Raw genomic sequence first — 17,234 nt, forward strand, 5'->3', positions numbered from 1 at the left:
TGGCAACTCTGCAGAACAGCCGGCAAGTGTAAGAGAATAACAAAACAACAAAAGCAAAAAAGAAAAAGTTTGCGTGTGTGCGTGTATATATACCATATATATATGTGTGTACGTAAATAGAACTATATAAGTTGCAGTCTTGCGCCGTTTTCACAGTTAGTCGGACAAACGGCTCTTGTGCTAATCAAATCAAAAAACCAACTTGACCCGCACCAAACAATAAAAACAAAAGCCACGGACCGTGCGATTGTGATTAAGCTGCAAAATGCTGCGAATTCCGAACAATCCCAAGGGTTATTGCCTGCTGCCGCTGCTGCTGCTGGCTTGCCTAATTGCGCAGTCGAGTAGCTTGGGCAGCTTTCGACTGGGTCGCCATGTGAATGGATTTCTGGGTGGACCGAGCAAAATTGCCACCCTGCAGCAGTCGATGGATGTGGAGGATTTGTGGTTCGAGCAGCGTTTGGACCACCTCCAGCCGGACGACACACGCACCTGGCAACAGCGCTACTTTGTGAACGATGCATTTTACAGAAATGACAGTCATGCTCCGGTGTTTCTAATGATTGGCGGCGAGGGGGAGGCCACCAAGAAGTGGATGCATGAAGGCGCCTGGGTGCGCTATGCCGAGCACTTTGGTGCGCTCTGCATTCAGCTGGAGCATCGTTTCTATGGCAAGAGTCATCCGACCAGCGATCTGTCCACAAGCAACCTGGCTTATCTCAGCTCGGAACAGGCGTTGGCCGACTTGGCCAACTTTGTTACGACCATGAAGACCAAATATAATATGGATGCAAAGCAGAAATGGATTGCATTTGGTGGCTCTTATCCGGGCAGCTTGGCCGCCTGGGCGCGCGAGAAGTATCCGCATTTAATTGACGGCTCCATCAGCTCGAGTGGTCCGTTGCTGGCCCAAGTTGACTTTAGCCAGTACTTCGAGGTGGTCAAGTCGTCGCTGGCCAGCTACAAGCCGGAATGCGTGGAGGCTGTGACGCGCGGCATTGCTCAGGTGGAGATACTGCTAAAGCACATGATTGGACAACGTAATCTCGACGAGAAATTCAAGTATGTAGCCCACTGCTCAGCAGCGAATAGATAACTTAACATTGGCCTTTCGTGTAGAACGTGCACGCCCCTCAAAGATTCGATTGAAAATCAATTGGACATCTCGAACCTATTTGAAAATATTGCTGGCAACTTTGCTGGCGTGGTGCAGTACAACAAGGACAACAGTCCACATGCCAACATAACCATCGATGAGGTATGGAGAGGAGTCGCTGAGTCGTAGAGCTGCGCAGGATTTGTGCTAACATCCTCTAAATGCTTACAGATCTGCGATGTTATGCTGAACACCACAATGGGTCCGCCTGTGACACGTTTGGCTGCGGTTAATGACATGCTGCTGAAGCAGTCCGAGTCCAAGTGCCTGGACTACAAGTACGAGAAAATGATAGCCGATATGAAGAACGTTTCGTGGGACTCGGAGGCAGCGAAGGGCATGCGTCAATGGACCTACCAGACCTGCACTGAGTTTGGCTTCTATCAGACGTCGGAAAATAAATCGGACACATTCGGCGATCGCTTTGGCGTTGACTTCTTCATACGTCAGTGCATGGACATATTCTCGGAGCGCATGGACGGCAAATTCCTGGAGCAGGCTGTGGCCCAGACGAACAAGTACTATGGCGCACTCAAGCCGGCGACCACACAGGTGTTGTACGTGCACGGCTCCATTGATCCATGGCACGCACTGGGCTTGTATGTCTCGCCCAATGCGAATACGCCCACCATTTACATAGAAGGTAGAGTCCAGAGTCTCAATTCAGATGAAATTCGATGCTCATGCTGATAACTTTTACAGGCACCGCACACTGCGCCAACATGTACGAGCCGGTCAATAGCGATCCCCCACAGCTGAAGGCGGCTCGCAATAAGATACTAAAGTATCTGGCCAAATTGCTGGACGGTTACGCCAGCTTTGCAAGCTTCACCTGAATTTGAAGCAACCAAAAATGAAATGTGCAAACTAAGCTATAATAATGTATACAAATACACATTGGAGCGTCTGGAAATACGAGATTTAGCTTTGTTTAATGTTTTGTGCATTCGACATGATATGCATGTTCGATTTTATATAAAAAATTTCTTAGCTGTGCTTAGTCCTTCTTGGCCTGCTCCATTTTCTCATGGAAGCGTTTCCAGTAGTATCTGACAGTGTTATTCTGTACTATCTTCTCGTCGACAAAGCGTATGGTCCAGGTGGCCGTCAAGTAGATCAGGTCATATAAAAATGCCACCACTCGAAAGACGAACTTCTCGACCTGTTCCTTACTGGGCAGATTGGCTGCCAGTTCCTGCAGCTGCTTAACTGCATCGTCAGCCATTTTATTGCCAGTAGGTCCATCACCTGGTTGGCCAACCGGTTTGCTCGACTCACTCGCCTTCGACGACGACGACGACGACGACGATTTTGCTCCAACAGACGACTCTTCGGTACCAATCTTGCCACATTCTGTTACCGAAGGAGTGATAGGCACCTGTGAAGCAATTTCGCCCGTCTTCTTGGAAAAGTTACCGTCGCGGGCGGGATCACCTCCGACAGCTTCGGGCTGCGTCTGCGCATACGCAGTCGACTCATTGCCAGTAACACTGCCCAAACTCGTAGATTGACCCACGTTACCAATTATGCCAGCCGGGCTGCTGCCGACCGATCCCTTAATCTTGTTATCGCCGCTAGCAAAATAACGCACAAGTGGCCGGGAGTATGCGTGCGACAAGCGTACATGATTGTGCGCCACAATGGAATCTATGCAAATGTGATCAATTGGAATTTAATCGGAATATTCGCGATTCGCACTTACCCACAATGCCCTTGGCCGACAGCAGGGTTAGTGGAAGCTTTCCACGTTGACCGACCGAAATAACTGCACGCAGCATATTGTTTAACTGAACCTCTGCTTCGAATTTGTATACTAGCGTCCTACACAATATTAAACAGAGCTACTTAAACTACCTGAATATTGTACAAATTTAAATGGTTTAGAAAATTAAAAAGCCTCGACCTACTTCGACAAAAGTTGACAGCAAAAGAAGGCACTTCTGATACAGGCACAAATTCTCCTTAGTAGCACTGAACAGTGTTGTATAACGACCCTAAAAGGACCCCACTACACGTTCTGATTATTGTTATTACTAATTGGGCTGTCATTAAAGTTGTGCTTTGTTTGTTTGTTGTAGTTTGTCTTTATTTAAGCTATTACTAAGAGAATTAGTAAAATTTCTAGTTAAATGTAGAGGGCATACAAAAATTAGGCCCACGCGCACTTTTCTTCTAGTGCGCTAAGCTCTTGGCAAATTCTCGACAGTGTTATGAAACGTGGCCAAAATGCATTGCGTAAAGAATAGGAAACCCGTTGAGACACGCACGTGCTCAAAAGATCACTTGCTTTGCGCAATGCAATTTAGTCACATGAATTACTTAAATCTTAACTAAATGCAAAGTTAGCTGGCCACATTTATGGGCATTGGGTTTAACATATGTATCTGGGCAGCTATCTTTACCAAGCTCCTGGCGTCGTCTACTTTACACACTTGTTAAATTACATACAATACATAGATACGTATTTTAATTAGTTCACTTATAGCATTTTAACGGTTAACTTAATTAATTGCAGTTGGTTATTTGTTCCGAGACTGACTACTGGCAACAAAATCGGTTTACATATGTAAGCATATAAGTATATCAAGAGCTTGTAAAGCGTTTTTTCAATTCTATAGCATATACTACCATAGAGTATATGCATAAAATTATAGATTAAACAGATTATATATATAATGTCTTTATAGTTAATTAATTATAATGTAATGGAAATGTTTGCGCGTTTTCCTTTAATACTAAGACGCACTCTAAACTCGTATCGCAACTGATCTCTCCCCCGTTTAGAACAGACCAATTTGTTTCAGATTGTTCTTGATGATGACATCGGTGACCGCATCAAATACAAATTTAACATTATTTGTATCTGTTGCACAGGTGAGATGCGTATAGATTTCTTTTTGGTCTTTTCGTTTGTTGAGATTTTCGAATTTCATGCGTATATAGTTGGCGGCCTCCTCGAACGTATTGGAACCTGCAAAAGATAAACACATTTAAACATTTCGTTCAAGTTCAGATGTTGTATCGTCTTACCAGTGTATTCCGGAAAGCATATCGTAAGGGGAGATCGCTTGATTTTCTCCTCGAACAAATCCTTTTTGTTCAAGAAGAGTATTATAGATGTTTCCACAAACCATTTCGAATTGCATATGGAATCGAACAGTTTGAGTGATTCAATCATGCGATTCATTTCCTCATCCTCAGCCAAAACCAAATCGTAGCCTGCAAGAAAAGGCCACAGATTAGTTTTGCATTATATTAAATAAACCGTTGCTGGGCCTCACCTGAGAGCGCCACACAGAAGATGATGGCCGTCACGCCCTCAAAGCAATGAATCCACTTCTTGCGCTCCGAACGCTGACCGCCCACGTCAAAGAGTCTACATAGAGGATACGGGATTGTCAAAGTTGACCAAAGGATTTTTTACGACAAAGAAGCTCACTTGAAGTGCAATTGTTTACAGCTGAAATGCGTCTCGATGATGCCGGTGGTCTTGACACGTGTCCGCAGCACATCCTGCTGTGTGGGTATATAGTTGGGCTGCGAGATGCGGTCCAGCGAGTTCAGATAGTAGCCGGCCGAGTCGTTGAGCTGATATTCGCGCGAGCGTGAAAAGGATTGCTGCACACCGGCATCGGACCACAGTTTCTTCATCAGCAGCACAATTTCCGGCAGCAGGATGCCCTCATCAGCCGCGGAGGCGTGTGTGAAAAACTGGCGAGCAATGTCCGTCTTGCCCGGATCCGCAAACTCGATCTTTAGCCGGCCCATTGCGCGTATTATGACCATCAGGCTCTGTACGGTGTTGCTGTAGACGACGCGTCGATACTCCTCGCACTCCTCCTGTGAGTAGCCCGTCTCGTGGATGATCTTCATCTGTTTGACTATGGTCGATTTGCCGGATTCGCCGGCGCCTGCAAATGAACCAAAAACAAAACAACAATTACAATTGTGCAAATGTGCATGGACGGATGTTGGCTCTAGTAGGCGTGACCCCTGTCAAACAGCAAACAATTGAATTTGTAATCGGGAATGGTCTGTGTCATGCGTAAAAAGCGCCAATGAATGAATGAATGAATGACTGGAACAGCTTGTGTGGCGAGAAGGCAGTCGTTTTTTATTTTTCATGAATGAATGGATGCCACAAATTGTTCAATTGTCTTTGGGTTCAAGAGGCCAAAAAGCTAGTTGCCGTCGTACGTGCTCAATTGCGTTGGTCATGTAATTTCGTAAGTAACTCCCGAACTACTCGAATATATATGGAGATATAGGAATTTGCAAATTATTGTTGTTTTTTGAAGTGCTTTATTTGTATATAGGGGGGAAAACAATCGTATTTAACGGGAAAGGGTGCGACGTTTTTATCGTATATAGACAAATTTTCTTATATACTGCAAGTGAATAACTCAAAGTCCCACGGTTCGAAAACTTTAGATATATCTAAAAGAGCCCTCTCTAGTTGCCTCTGCACATTCGCCAAACTTGGCTTTGAGCCAGCGACCTCTCGCCTCTTAGTTCGACGCTTCCGCACTAAACTCTCGCCAACTTTAGATATATGTAAAAGAACTCTTCCCAAATGCCACCCTGTTTATATACATTCGCTTCTGTTTGATTTGAGCCGGCGACTTCTCGCTTGCTGGTGCGACGCTCACACACTACACACTTACAGCCCGCTGCGCTATTGTTAAAATTCTCCTTTTGTAAAATTGCATCTTATCATTCAGACTACGCTTTGATCTGCAGTCAGATCCACAGATATTTTTATAATTTTTTTCTATAATTAAAATCAGCTGTACTTTTTTTCGACTTTTAACCAATCGGCTGCAGTTCATTGAACTCAAGCTATCAAAAGTCGTACAAAATTTAAACATAACTTGTATATAAATAAAAATGTCAAGCATTTTTATTAAAGTACATAAAAGATATACATTTGTACTGCAACGTGAAAAGTAAACAAAAAGAATATGCTGACCACACACAGAAGTTGTTTTGGACGATAAAAACTGATGTTACGTGTTTTCTAGTTTCCCCCCCATTAACAAAAAAAAAAGGCATGTTCGAAAATTGATGTTTTTATCGCCGCGTTTAGTTTTGTTAGCTACCGGTCTAAGTTTTTTATATGTTATAAAGCGATAGACGATGTCCACGATCGCAACAATGGCGCATTAAGCCAACATTATTTTTATTATTTTTGCAACATTCGATGCTTTTGTCGTTGTTGTTGGGTGTTTTTTTTTTTTGTGGCTGTGGGTCCGTTCCCAGACAGCAAGAGCTCTGGCAGCGAAGAGGCAGTCTGTTGATTAGGTAATTGCAAGAGCAGCTCGGCTTAGTACTTTCACTTTTCCAGTACGGCCCGCCAATGTGGCATATGTATGTATATACACAAGTATGTATCTTTATTTTGCTTTTAACAATGCGTACTAATTTGGCAATAAAAACTATGTCGTTATAATAATGTAATGGCTTAAAAGACGGTCAGCTGGGCTAAAATGGGGGCCCTGGGCAAGCTGAATAGGAAGAATTATGAAACATTCGATGTTCGAAGCTTGCCACCGAATAATAAAGCAAAACAAAAGGCAAAAACAGTTGGCAACAATGGCGAAAAAAAAAGGTCAATTTAATAATAACAACAACATAAAGATATGCAGAAACACACACACACACACAGAGATAAATCGTGTATTCATTTATCAAGGCACCGTTAGCTGTGCCATAATAAGCGGTCAGTGCGAAGAAGAAGCAGTGCGAGCAAGAGAGCCAAGAACTTTGCAAGGCGGTGAGTACAAAGCGTACAACGAGAACAGCAGCAAAAAGCTCATAATCATCATCGCTCATCATAATAATCAGCGGTATTAAAATTAACTTCATTAGTTCACACACATACATACACATACACGCAGCCACCGTTACACTGGGCCACACTTTGAGGCGTGTCGCATAACTCAACGCTATTTCTATGATTGCAGTTCCTGGGCAATTAGATACTTATGTACATATACATACGTATATAAATACATGTGTATGTATATGTACATTGCCGGTGACTAAAGGCAAACACAGATTTGGACAGGAAAAGTTCACAGTAATCATTATTCCATAGCATTTCGCTCAATTGCCTGGCTGCATGACTAATCGTTATCGACTTTTATTGGCGCCGCCAAGCGGCTGGCGACTGAACTTTCAAGATAACTGAAGTGAGAAAATAAATGTGTTAATCAGACGTGCGAGCAGAGCTGGAAGTAAACATTTAATCGTTGCAAAAATGACCATAGGAAATGTCCCACACACTCAAAGGGAATTTTATCGAACTACACACACACACACACACATACACATGCAACAACCGTTAAGACGGCCGTTTAGAGAAGAAATCGGCGTTCGCTCAATAATTTAGCTGAAAATAGCTGTTTAAAAGTGACGCAAAGGTCATTTATTGATAATATTGATAAGGCGACAAATGAATTATGGCGACAGTCGACTTTAAATACATTATATATGTACAGCACATACATACATACGTATGTATGTGTAAATGTGTTTATAAAATTCTTAAAAATTGTTGATTAAGTTGTTTGTGTTGACAGTTTGTGTTGGGTTTCAGGGGCTTCTCTTGCTGTCAGTGTTCGAATATTGTTTATGTCTGTGTGTATGTGTGTCGATAAGTAATGGAACGCCTTATATGCCTGATTATTTGTTAATTTATTTTTATACATATATGAATATGTAGTTAACTAATGCGCCCTGCCAAGCCTCAAATGCAAATACAGTAAAAAAAAATAAATGACATTCCCCTGTCCCAAAGTGTTTATCAGCAAAGAAAGCTCCAAATTGCACTTTCAATTGAATGGCGTGTCAAAGGGTGGGCGGCGGCAGAGAAAGGGAGTGAGAGAGAGAGAGAGTGAAACCGACAGAAAATTAAGTGCCGTAATTTAACTGGAGAGGCTGCTGCCAGAGTAGGGTGCAATGGTCAGACAGGCAGCTGCAGCAACAATAGCAAAATTTTATTAAATCTACACAATAAAACGAGGCAATGTTGCGGCGGCTGCCAAAGCACAAGCATAAGCCAAACACACCACACACACACACACCCACACAGCTGCATTTGATGTGGGGGCCATTTATTTGCGCTAATATCGTTCACCCCACTTTAAATGTCAGTGTAAAAGCAACAACAACAACAACAAGAGCCGCTGCCCCTACCAATTTGGTCTGCGCACAAGAGAGATAGGGAGCGAGGTAGAGACTGCGAGAGAGAGAGAGCGCGCGTTGAATGCGGCTGGAATAATAAGCGTACGCAGGCGCAGCAGCCAGCGGCGGCAGAGATAATGCCATAGAAATGAAAACATAAACAACAACAACAACTAATAATATTGCATATGTGTGGATGCTTGTATGAACAATAAAATAAATACGAGCGCAAACGTTAGCAACTGGTGCAAGGTGTTTTCTCATTGCCTACACTAACCAACACTGGCCAACACAGACGCAGTTCATGCGCTTGTCGCTTTTGCTGTTTGCACTTAACGAGCAGCTGCAAATGCAGCAAAATTCTGCCTTAGCAGCGGATATTTATAAAACGCACAAATATTTAATAACAACTGATTGTGTTCTTAGAAAAAATACATATATCATCAACGTAGTTAACACTGGAAAGAACAGTTCTATACTTATCCAATCCTTATTAATTTCCTATGGAACATATATATATGCGATTGCGAAATATGACGAAATATATTATATGAATATGAAACAAAGATCTATCTACTGATGTTTAGTTGTTGTTACATATTGTCTAACATAGCTAAAATACCGAATGTAAGGGTATACAAATGTTTATAACGACTTCTAGGCGCTTCTGGTTGTAGTCGCAGCAGATTTTTTTTGTTGACGAGTGTTGTGAATTCATTTCGCGCAAATATCATTTAACTGGCATGTCGAATGTACCTCCCGCGCAACCCTCCCCCGCGCTGCGATCTTTAACCGCTCGTCAGCCCCTTTTGAGTCATCAGCGAGCGAACGGGGCGCCGCTTCATTAGCAAAAGCCTCCGAGTTGCCGTTGGACTGCTACTTGAAAAGCTGGAAAATCCATTGCATTGTTTGCAACATTGAATGAACGAATGAAAACTGGGCTGTGCACTCACAGATAATTTCTCGGCTTGCCGTTTGCATAGAAATTTAATTGCAGAAGGCCAAAAACGCGACGCGGCGTTCAATTTCACTGCGCAAGCGCTCTGCTAGTGGCAGAGGTCAAAGTTGAAATAATGGCGTCGCAACGCCTCAATGCACATTTCTCACCAAAAGAAACCCAACAGCAAGTGCCACTCATCACACACACACACACACACACACACACACGCACACACATACGTCTTCTTCTTTGTATATGTAAAAAGAACCGCAGCACAAACATGTTTCCATTGGCAAGCCGATTGATGGCGCCCCACTTGTTAGAGCCGCCGCAGCCGACATTTGGTTTCAATTTACTTTCAATTTCTTATCGCAATCGAATTATTAGACATGTGCATTGCATAATGCCAGACTACCACTGGCAAAGATGAATCGAGCATCGAGTTGCACACGAAAAACATTCGATTCGATTGAAAAAAAAAATAAAATAACAGCATTTAGTCAGGCGCGTTAAATAAGCCCGCATTGCAACGGCTTTCATCCAAATGGCGAAACCCACCCCACTGGAAAGTAGTTCACCAATATTAGTGCATGGCGTCGCAATTTTGGACACCGACTAAATGCCCTAGTTAGTGCATAGGTGTTGGAAAGTTCTGGGGGGGGGACGCACCTAAGAGCAGCAGTTTAACCTCCGAGGCGGCGCGTTCTCCTTCGGCTCTGAGCGCCCGGTCGATGTTTTTGGAACGTTCGATGGCTTCTTTATCTCGTGCTGTACTCACGGCACAACCCATTTTGTTATTATCGCTGTTTGCTGCTTGTTAACCAACTCGTGATCTGATTTTTGGCGAAAATTGCGCCTGTTATTAATTAATTTTCACTCGCGTTTTTCGGTACTTTTAATTAGCCACTGCAGATCGTTGCGTCTGCGCGTCGTCTGTACACTTTTTTTTGTGTTGCTTCTCCTTCTCCTTTCACACAAACACATACACACACGCATGCACACGCGCAGTCAAGAGTTTGAGCCGACGCAAACGTAGCGGGCTGTCGTTTTGCACTTTCGAAAACACTTGCGGCTGCCTTATTAAATTATTTAAATTCTCTAATGGTATGTCTGGCGGCAATGCGAAAACTATTTTCTATTTGTTAATATTGCTATTGGCGTTCGCGAGCGTGAATCACTTTTGGGCAGCTACTGCGGTTCTCACTCTGATACCAAAAAAAACACCAATAAGCCGTAGCAGTTGGTCACACTGAAAACGATCGGCGCTTGTCAGTGCTGTTAAGCGCCGAATAGTTGAGCATTTACCAGCACAGTATATTATGGCAAGTGTGACGTCAGCATGAACTGCTGCTACGCTACCAGACCGTTTCGTAAGCCTTGCAAATTGCTGACTGCTATAAAAATCGAAATTCAATTATTTGAAATTCAAGAAAACATCTTTAGCAAAACCTTTGATTATGTGTGTCAATATATATTAACAACACTATTTGACTAAGATGCTGACTGATTGGGCGTATACTCGTGTGTGTATGTGCATGTTACATCATATTAATCGCAGGCCAAGCTTTCAAAACTTGCCTGTATGTCCATATATGTATGTATGTTTTATAATGCCATGATGTTTTGTTATACCTTTGTTATAGTCAACTAAATAAATAGTTAAATAATTAAATAAAACGTACCTAAAACGATCTTCAAAAAAGCATTTAAAGGCGGCAAAGAGAAACAGTGAGAGCAAGATGCAAATGGAAGAAGAAGTGACACGATTAAAATGAGAAGAACATAAGGGGAAGGGTGATCTGAAGGAGGAGGTTAGCATAGCAATGGAGGAAACTGGACAGTCTGGCAAGTCCATCACAAGTCTAGTAGGTGCGTATGCATGTGTGCATGTATGTATGTGTATACCAGAAGTGCTTCCGATATAATAAAGCGTAATCTCGAGAATTTAAATAAATTAAACTGTGTTAAAAAAGTGTGTTGGATAATTCGTTAGTTTTCTATATGAATGTGTGTATGTGTGTGTTAGTATGTATAAATATATGCATATACATATTGCGGATTATCTTCAAGTATGTGATTATTATAATTAAAAAATCAGTAAGTTTAGACCTTAAGGGAAGCAACAAATTATTAGGTTTCATTTAAATAGTAAGAATTCTGGGCTGTCGTTGGAACATAAAAAAAGTTGCATATTTGGGCTGCACATTTTTGAGAATGTATCAAAATTTCAATATCAAAAATTTGCCCTTTGCCATGATATGTTTATTGAAATAACGCTTTAAGTATAAACAAACAAAAAAACACCCACAAAAATGTGTGCGGCTCGGAAGTGCACGGCCTTTGCCCGCAAACCGTATGCGCACAAACCGAATAAAGTTCTCAGGGCCTGAGGAGGCGCGCACACACACACACACACACACATGCACACAAATAAATAATATTTGCTTTAGCCTTTTGGGACAATACGATTATGGGAATGGGAATGTCGAACTACGTTGGCGGCCAACAACAGCTAACAGCGCCAAATGGCAGCAGTTGCATTCAGAAATTCGTTCGTACTTATTGGAAATCGAACAAGAACTGGACTGGAATGGAATGAGATCTGGCAGCGCGGCTGTCAGGCTGGAACAGCTTTCCACAACTCATTTATCTACATAAACTGGAAAAGCACTGTAAGCGAGCTGGGGTCGCAGTGCAAAAGTTGCCGACGTAGCAACGTCAGCGGCGAGAACGTCACATGTTGCGCCCTGCGCCCCCAAGCGCATTGTCTACGTGGAGGCCATCAACGGGTCATGATTTACACATGTTTACAACACGCTTGAGGACGGCAGCGGGGGGCTTGGGATCCCCGCATGAATGAATGATTGCAGCATTGCTTTTGTAATTTATCGTAAAAAGTATAACGGCGTCCGCGACGCTGGCAGCAGCAGCAGTAACAGCAGCAGCTAGAGAAATATGGATTTATGTGGTTAGGGGTTGGTGGGCTAGGGGATTGGGTGGATAGGCAAGAGGAGCGCGGAAGCTCAACGCTTTGGGTGGTCCAATTGGTGGCAGTCGCGCGAGTGCAAGGCGGCGCATGCAAAGCGCATGCCGTCTTCCTCTTTCTCGCCTGTCTTGCTCGTCATCGGCATCATCATCAGCATTGCTGCTGTCGCTGCTGCTGTTGTTGTTGCTGTTTCGCGTTGAATAAAAACCGTTTGCTGATGCCAACAAATTTGACGAACGTCGACGTCGGCGTCGGACAAACTTCAATCGGCGCGCGCACAAAAACAAAAACCAAAGCAAACAACAACAACAGCAGCAGAATCAGCAGCAGCATCAACAACAACAACAGTTAAAGGACGCCAAGGCCTTGAAATAGATATGTATATATGTAAATGTATGTACATGTGTATGTGCGTGTGTGTGTGTGTGTGTGTGTACATGCACATGTACCCACACCTATGCCCACACACTCAAGCAGGCACCGTTTAGCACATGTGTTGCCAGATTGCCAGGGCAAACTCAAGATTAAGATTAATTTCGTCGATAATTTGAAAAGAAAAAAATTCGTTTTTGGAAAACTTTGCGCAGCGGCTTTTTATGCGTTGAAAGGTCGAACAGACACACGGCGGCTGTTCAACTGGAACAGCTATAGATGCCAGCAGCAGCTCCTCCACCCCCAACAGCACTTCCAGCTTGATGGATGCCCGACCGCCCGTCGATCGTCGGCTGCGTCAATCGTTTGATTTTCGGTACTTTTCAAAGCCGTCGAGCAAGTCAATGAGCTGACAACTACAGAAAATAAATACCAAAACTTGTGAATGTCCGTTGAAAGAGGTGAAAATCCCAAAAGTACTAAAAATAAAAAATACCAAGACTGGAAATAATTGCGACATTCCAGTTAATACACAAACTGTTTAAATGATAGGCCTGGCCGTTTAGTTTAATTTCCCGGCAAAAACGAGGGCGCAAAATCGTTAAATCAAGAATTATGTGCAAGTATTTAACTAAAATTAGCAGCATTCAAATTGTTTACATTGAGAAAAGTAATAATTATCCAAAATACAGAGAGCCCAACAAGACAAAAATGTGCGCAACACACACACACACACACACACGCACACACAGAGAAAATGTAGAAACCGATCGATCGAAAAGACTGGGAAAATGAGGAAAAATAGAATTTCGACTATTGAGTCTTGGGCACAGAACGGCAGCAAACGGCAGCAGTCGACACAAGTGCGGGCCCGTGTCTAGAATTTGTTTACATGAAGCATAGGGAAAACCAAATCGTATATGGCCATACGGCTGCAACCTGCCCGGGAACGGGTGCACGGATCTGGGCAGAAGCAGCAGCAGCAGCAGCAGCAGCAGCAGGAAACAAATATCAGTGCCAGTGCAATTGAATTGCCATAAAAACGGTTTCTTTGGCTCTGGGTGTGAAATTTATGAATTTCCCGTTACTGCAGTCTAACGGTTGAATATTTTTGTCATGGTTGCCAGATCAGACGGGTTGCCAGATCCGAGCAATGCGGCTACGTGGGAGCTTTTAAGCACCTGCCAGACGATACGATGCAGTTATTCCAACGAACAATGCAATAATTATAAAAGATGTTTTTTCGCTTTTGCAATAATTATATATATTTTAAAAATTTTTATGCGCTTCCATTTTGAGATCAGCATATCTTGTGACTTCGGCGTTCTCGCATGGAAATTCACAGTTTCCATGCGGCGCCAGTTTCACTCTTTATGGGATTTCTTTCTATTTTTTTTTTTTTTTTGTTTTGCGCCGATTTTACTTGTTGCTTTATGGCTTTATAATGTCTCGAGCGTTGGGTTTTATGATCTCAGTGTGCTCGGCCAGCTATAAACTACAACTGATTCATGTTGCGTTTGGGTTTTGGGTAATTTGTGATCCATTATGTGGACTGCTCTTCCGTTTGCACATTTGCAAAGGCGCCAGGCCAGGTCAGTGTCCAAAAATACCCAACATTTGGAATGGAGGAGAGCGCGTCTTGCTTGTTGTCCCACGTGATGGGAGTCTACTTTTTACCCTTACCATCTTTACAACGTGGACCGGTCGATACATTTCCTGTCAAAGGTTAAATACATATTCGTAGATCCGAGATGTTCTGTGTTACGCACCTTTATCGCAACCGCCCTTTTTACCGCCTTGGTCCTTAGAACCTTTTCCGCCTTTATCAGAGCCTTTATCATCCTTTTTGCAGGGATCCTTCTTCTTGCAGGGATCTTCCTTCTTGCAGGGATCTTCCTTTTTGCAGGGATCATCCTTTTTGCAGGGATCCTTCTTATCGGCGTAATATTTCTTACCGGATACACTCAAAGTTCGACTATTGCCTATCAAGTTGTCGGTCAATTTTAAAACCAAAATATTTATCAAACGATTCATTATTAATTTTTTTTGGTTTTTAATTTTTTTTGGAATTTCAATTTTATGTCTACGATAGCTCGATTATGTATGTACTGAACTAAAACTTGCTGTACACTAAATGACATGGACTAATGTTTTCATTGCTTGCTGGGATCTTGATCTTTCCAGTTTTCGAAAATCTTGATGGAACGATGTTTTTTTTTTTAAAGGAACTAACTATCTTAAGATATTGTCGAATTTCTAGGGAAAGTTCAAAGTAACCTTAATTTTTCTTTCTTAACCTCTAAAAATTGGAATTTATTTTTTATATATATAAATAGTTTATTTTCTGGATAAAAGTCTGTTGTTTTTTTTTTTTTGGGCGGGTGTAATTTATATTATTAATCTCAAGATTAATTACCCAACTGACACATGTCATTCAATTCGATTTGTGGCTCGGGTTTTGTATTTGAAATTTTCGGTATTGGGTTTCACATTTGCCCGACCCCGCTACCGGATCTCAAGTGGCGACCACACATTAGCCCGGTCGCCCGGCTGCCCGGGTCCGAGCATCAAGTGGACTCGAACCACAGCGACAATGTCTCGGCGACGCCATGTCAAAATATTTGTCAGCGCCTCGTTTTACGCCGGATAATCATTACGGACTGTTGCTGCGTCAGGATGTCGCCTACAATTAACCCAAATTTACATATTGGTCTCCCTCTGAGCCACTTGAGCCGATGCGAAGCCAATGTATATATAAACATATATCTAATGGATCGATTGATTCCTAGCTCTTGGGTTTACTTTACTCTGGTCTTACTGTATTTGATCTTGAGATATTTCATTGACTGTATGGAAATTTGTGGCCTAGTTTCTTCAAGCATTTTGCTGTCAATAAGTCGCAGCGTTCAGATTTCTTGTGCCATTTCCGTTGCCACATGCCGCACAGGTGCGCCGACCTGCAAGGCCAGCCAATAAAGAACGCCGAAAGGCGGAAAAAGCTTCAGATTAAAGTGTACAAAAGGCCAAGAACAAAGCAAAATATGCGAGCGACAACAGCAGCAGCAGCAGCGGGCAAGAGGCAACAACAACATGCAACAGCAACAGGCAACAGGCAAGAGGCAAGAGGCAACAGCAAATTCACAAGAATCAATGACGACAACACGCGTCAATTGAAACGAAACAGATGCCAAAAGTTCGAAGATCGTGGTCCGGTTGCACGTTGAAGCAAGCACCACCAAGTCGCTGCCACATGCCGCATGCCACAAGCGAGGCGTTTGACCAGCCAACTAAAGATTAATTACAGCCAAATTTGTAATTGAAGAACGTTGAAAAGCACGTAAAACGCAGTCATAAATTCGTTGTTGTTCTGCATCTGTTTCCTGTTGCAACTCGTTTACCTGTGCCACGTTTCACCTGCCATGTTCCTCGTTCACCTTTCCGTGAGTCAACGCATTTTTAAGTGCCGGCTATTAAACCAAAAGCTAAACAATGCCAACCAAGTGCCAAGTAAAAATGGCTTTTGCTGAGCTTCGACAAACAGACGGACGGACAGTCGGACGGACAGTCGGACGGATGGACGGACGGACGTATCGCACGTCTTGCGCTTTGTTGTTGGCAAAGAATTTGGCTGTGTGTGTGTGTGTGTGGTTTCTTCTTCTTAATTTCTGTTAAATTTGGCGCAATTATTGCGCACCAAATGGAACGCAAGTCTATAAATTGTTCAATTTTATTGCGCCAGCTTCGACAGCTGAATGGCGCAGGCTTCCCGCAGCTTTCCGTGACTGTGTGTCCGTGTGTGTGTGTGTGTGTGTGTGCTGTAGCTTTTATTGTCTTGCCACAGTTTGCATAGTAGTTTGGCAATGGCAGCTGGCAGCCAAACACACGTCGTATTGGCCATCTTGCGCAAAAGTCGGCGGCCATTTTGAAATTGTAATCGCACGGCAAGGTGTTAATGGCCGCCCCAGAACCTGTCGCCGCTCCGAGTGCCAAGTGTGTGGCAACAGCAGCGACGCGAGGCACTCGAAAATAGATAGACGCGATGAGAATAAGCCTTGTAATTTGTTCAATTCTTATCTGGAACTTTGGCATTTCGAATATAAGGTCCACAAAAGAGCCAAATCGTATTTGGAAAGAGTCCGCCTGCAATTGCCTGGCGATAAGTTGTCTTCGAGATCAATCAAATGGTGAGCATTAGGACTCAAAGCCCAAGAATCAGCAAAAACAATAATGATATTAATGATTATATTAACAATAATAATAATGATAATACGAATAATACATTAATAATAATATTACAATAATAATTCAATAACTTTATTCAAATATTTTCTATTAGAGCTTTCTCACACATCTTTTCAAAAAATAATATTCCTAACGAAGCAAATAATATTAATAATGACAATACGAAAAATACTTTCATTATGAGAATAGTAATAATAAATCATGGATCCTTCTCTTTCTATGCCTACATTTATTGTAGATAATAGTATTTATTTTTTTCAATAGCTTACTCTTGTCAAATTTTTTACAGATCTGTTTGTTATTATTTATTAATTATTTGGTTTGGCTGTCACCAATTCCATTCCAAACATTAG

General features: G+C 42.6%; 4 protein-coding genes across 6 annotated transcripts; 1 reads left to right on the top strand and 3 right to left on the bottom strand.

Moving 5' to 3' along the window:
* The first annotated feature begins 48 nt into the window (after positions 1 to 48).
* Positions 49 to 2,074, top strand: LOC6623085 (putative serine protease K12H4.7). The gene is made up of 4 exons (XM_002046824.4): positions 49 to 1,062; positions 1,120 to 1,258; positions 1,328 to 1,799; positions 1,859 to 2,074. Exons 1-4 carry the CDS (start codon positions 266 to 268, stop codon positions 1,990 to 1,992), a joined length of 1,542 nt encoding a protein of 513 aa, XP_002046860.1. The 5' UTR covers positions 49 to 265; the 3' UTR covers positions 1,993 to 2,074.
* On the bottom strand, positions 2,064 to 3,070 carry LOC6624078 (uncharacterized). Its single transcript, XM_002046825.4, has 2 exons — positions 2,859 to 3,070; positions 2,064 to 2,803 (listed from the first exon to the last, which is right to left on the bottom strand). Exons 1-2 carry the CDS (start codon positions 2,932 to 2,934, stop codon positions 2,154 to 2,156), a joined length of 726 nt encoding a protein of 241 aa, XP_002046861.1. The 5' UTR covers positions 2,935 to 3,070; the 3' UTR covers positions 2,064 to 2,153.
* Positions 3,071 to 3,216: 146 nt separating this feature from the next.
* Positions 3,217 to 10,499, bottom strand: Galphai (G protein alpha i subunit). 2 transcript variants are annotated; one of them, XM_002046826.4, is made up of 5 exons: positions 9,951 to 10,499; positions 4,596 to 5,067; positions 4,438 to 4,532; positions 4,187 to 4,375; positions 3,217 to 4,127 (listed from the first exon to the last, which is right to left on the bottom strand). In XM_002046826.4, exons 1-5 carry the CDS (start codon positions 10,069 to 10,071, stop codon positions 3,937 to 3,939), a joined length of 1,068 nt encoding a protein of 355 aa, XP_002046862.1. In that variant the 5' UTR covers positions 10,072 to 10,499; the 3' UTR covers positions 3,217 to 3,936. The 2 variants fall into 2 exon arrangements, with proteins under 2 accessions (XP_002046862.1, XP_032290689.1); XM_032434798.2 differs by lacking the exon at positions 9,951 to 10,499 and adding an exon at positions 9,295 to 9,337.
* Positions 10,500 to 14,028: 3,529 nt separating this feature from the next.
* Positions 14,029 to 14,746, bottom strand: LOC6624063 (sperm-specific protein Don juan). 2 transcript variants are annotated; one of them, XM_015175360.3, is made up of 2 exons: positions 14,409 to 14,746; positions 14,029 to 14,325 (listed from the first exon to the last, which is right to left on the bottom strand). In XM_015175360.3, exons 1-2 carry the CDS (start codon positions 14,671 to 14,673, stop codon positions 14,306 to 14,308), a joined length of 285 nt encoding a protein of 94 aa, XP_015030846.1. In that variant the 5' UTR covers positions 14,674 to 14,746; the 3' UTR covers positions 14,029 to 14,305. The 2 variants fall into 2 exon arrangements, with proteins under 2 accessions (XP_015030846.1, XP_002046863.1); XM_002046827.4 differs by having other exon boundaries at positions 14,029 to 14,355.
* Between the last annotated feature and the right edge of the window lie 2,488 nt (positions 14,747 to 17,234).

The sequence above is a fragment of the Drosophila virilis genome, chromosome 3 (assembly GCF_030788295.1).
Source record: "Drosophila virilis strain 15010-1051.87 chromosome 3, Dvir_AGI_RSII-ME, whole genome shotgun sequence".
Taxonomy (NCBI): Eukaryota; Metazoa; Arthropoda; class Insecta; order Diptera; family Drosophilidae; genus Drosophila; species Drosophila virilis.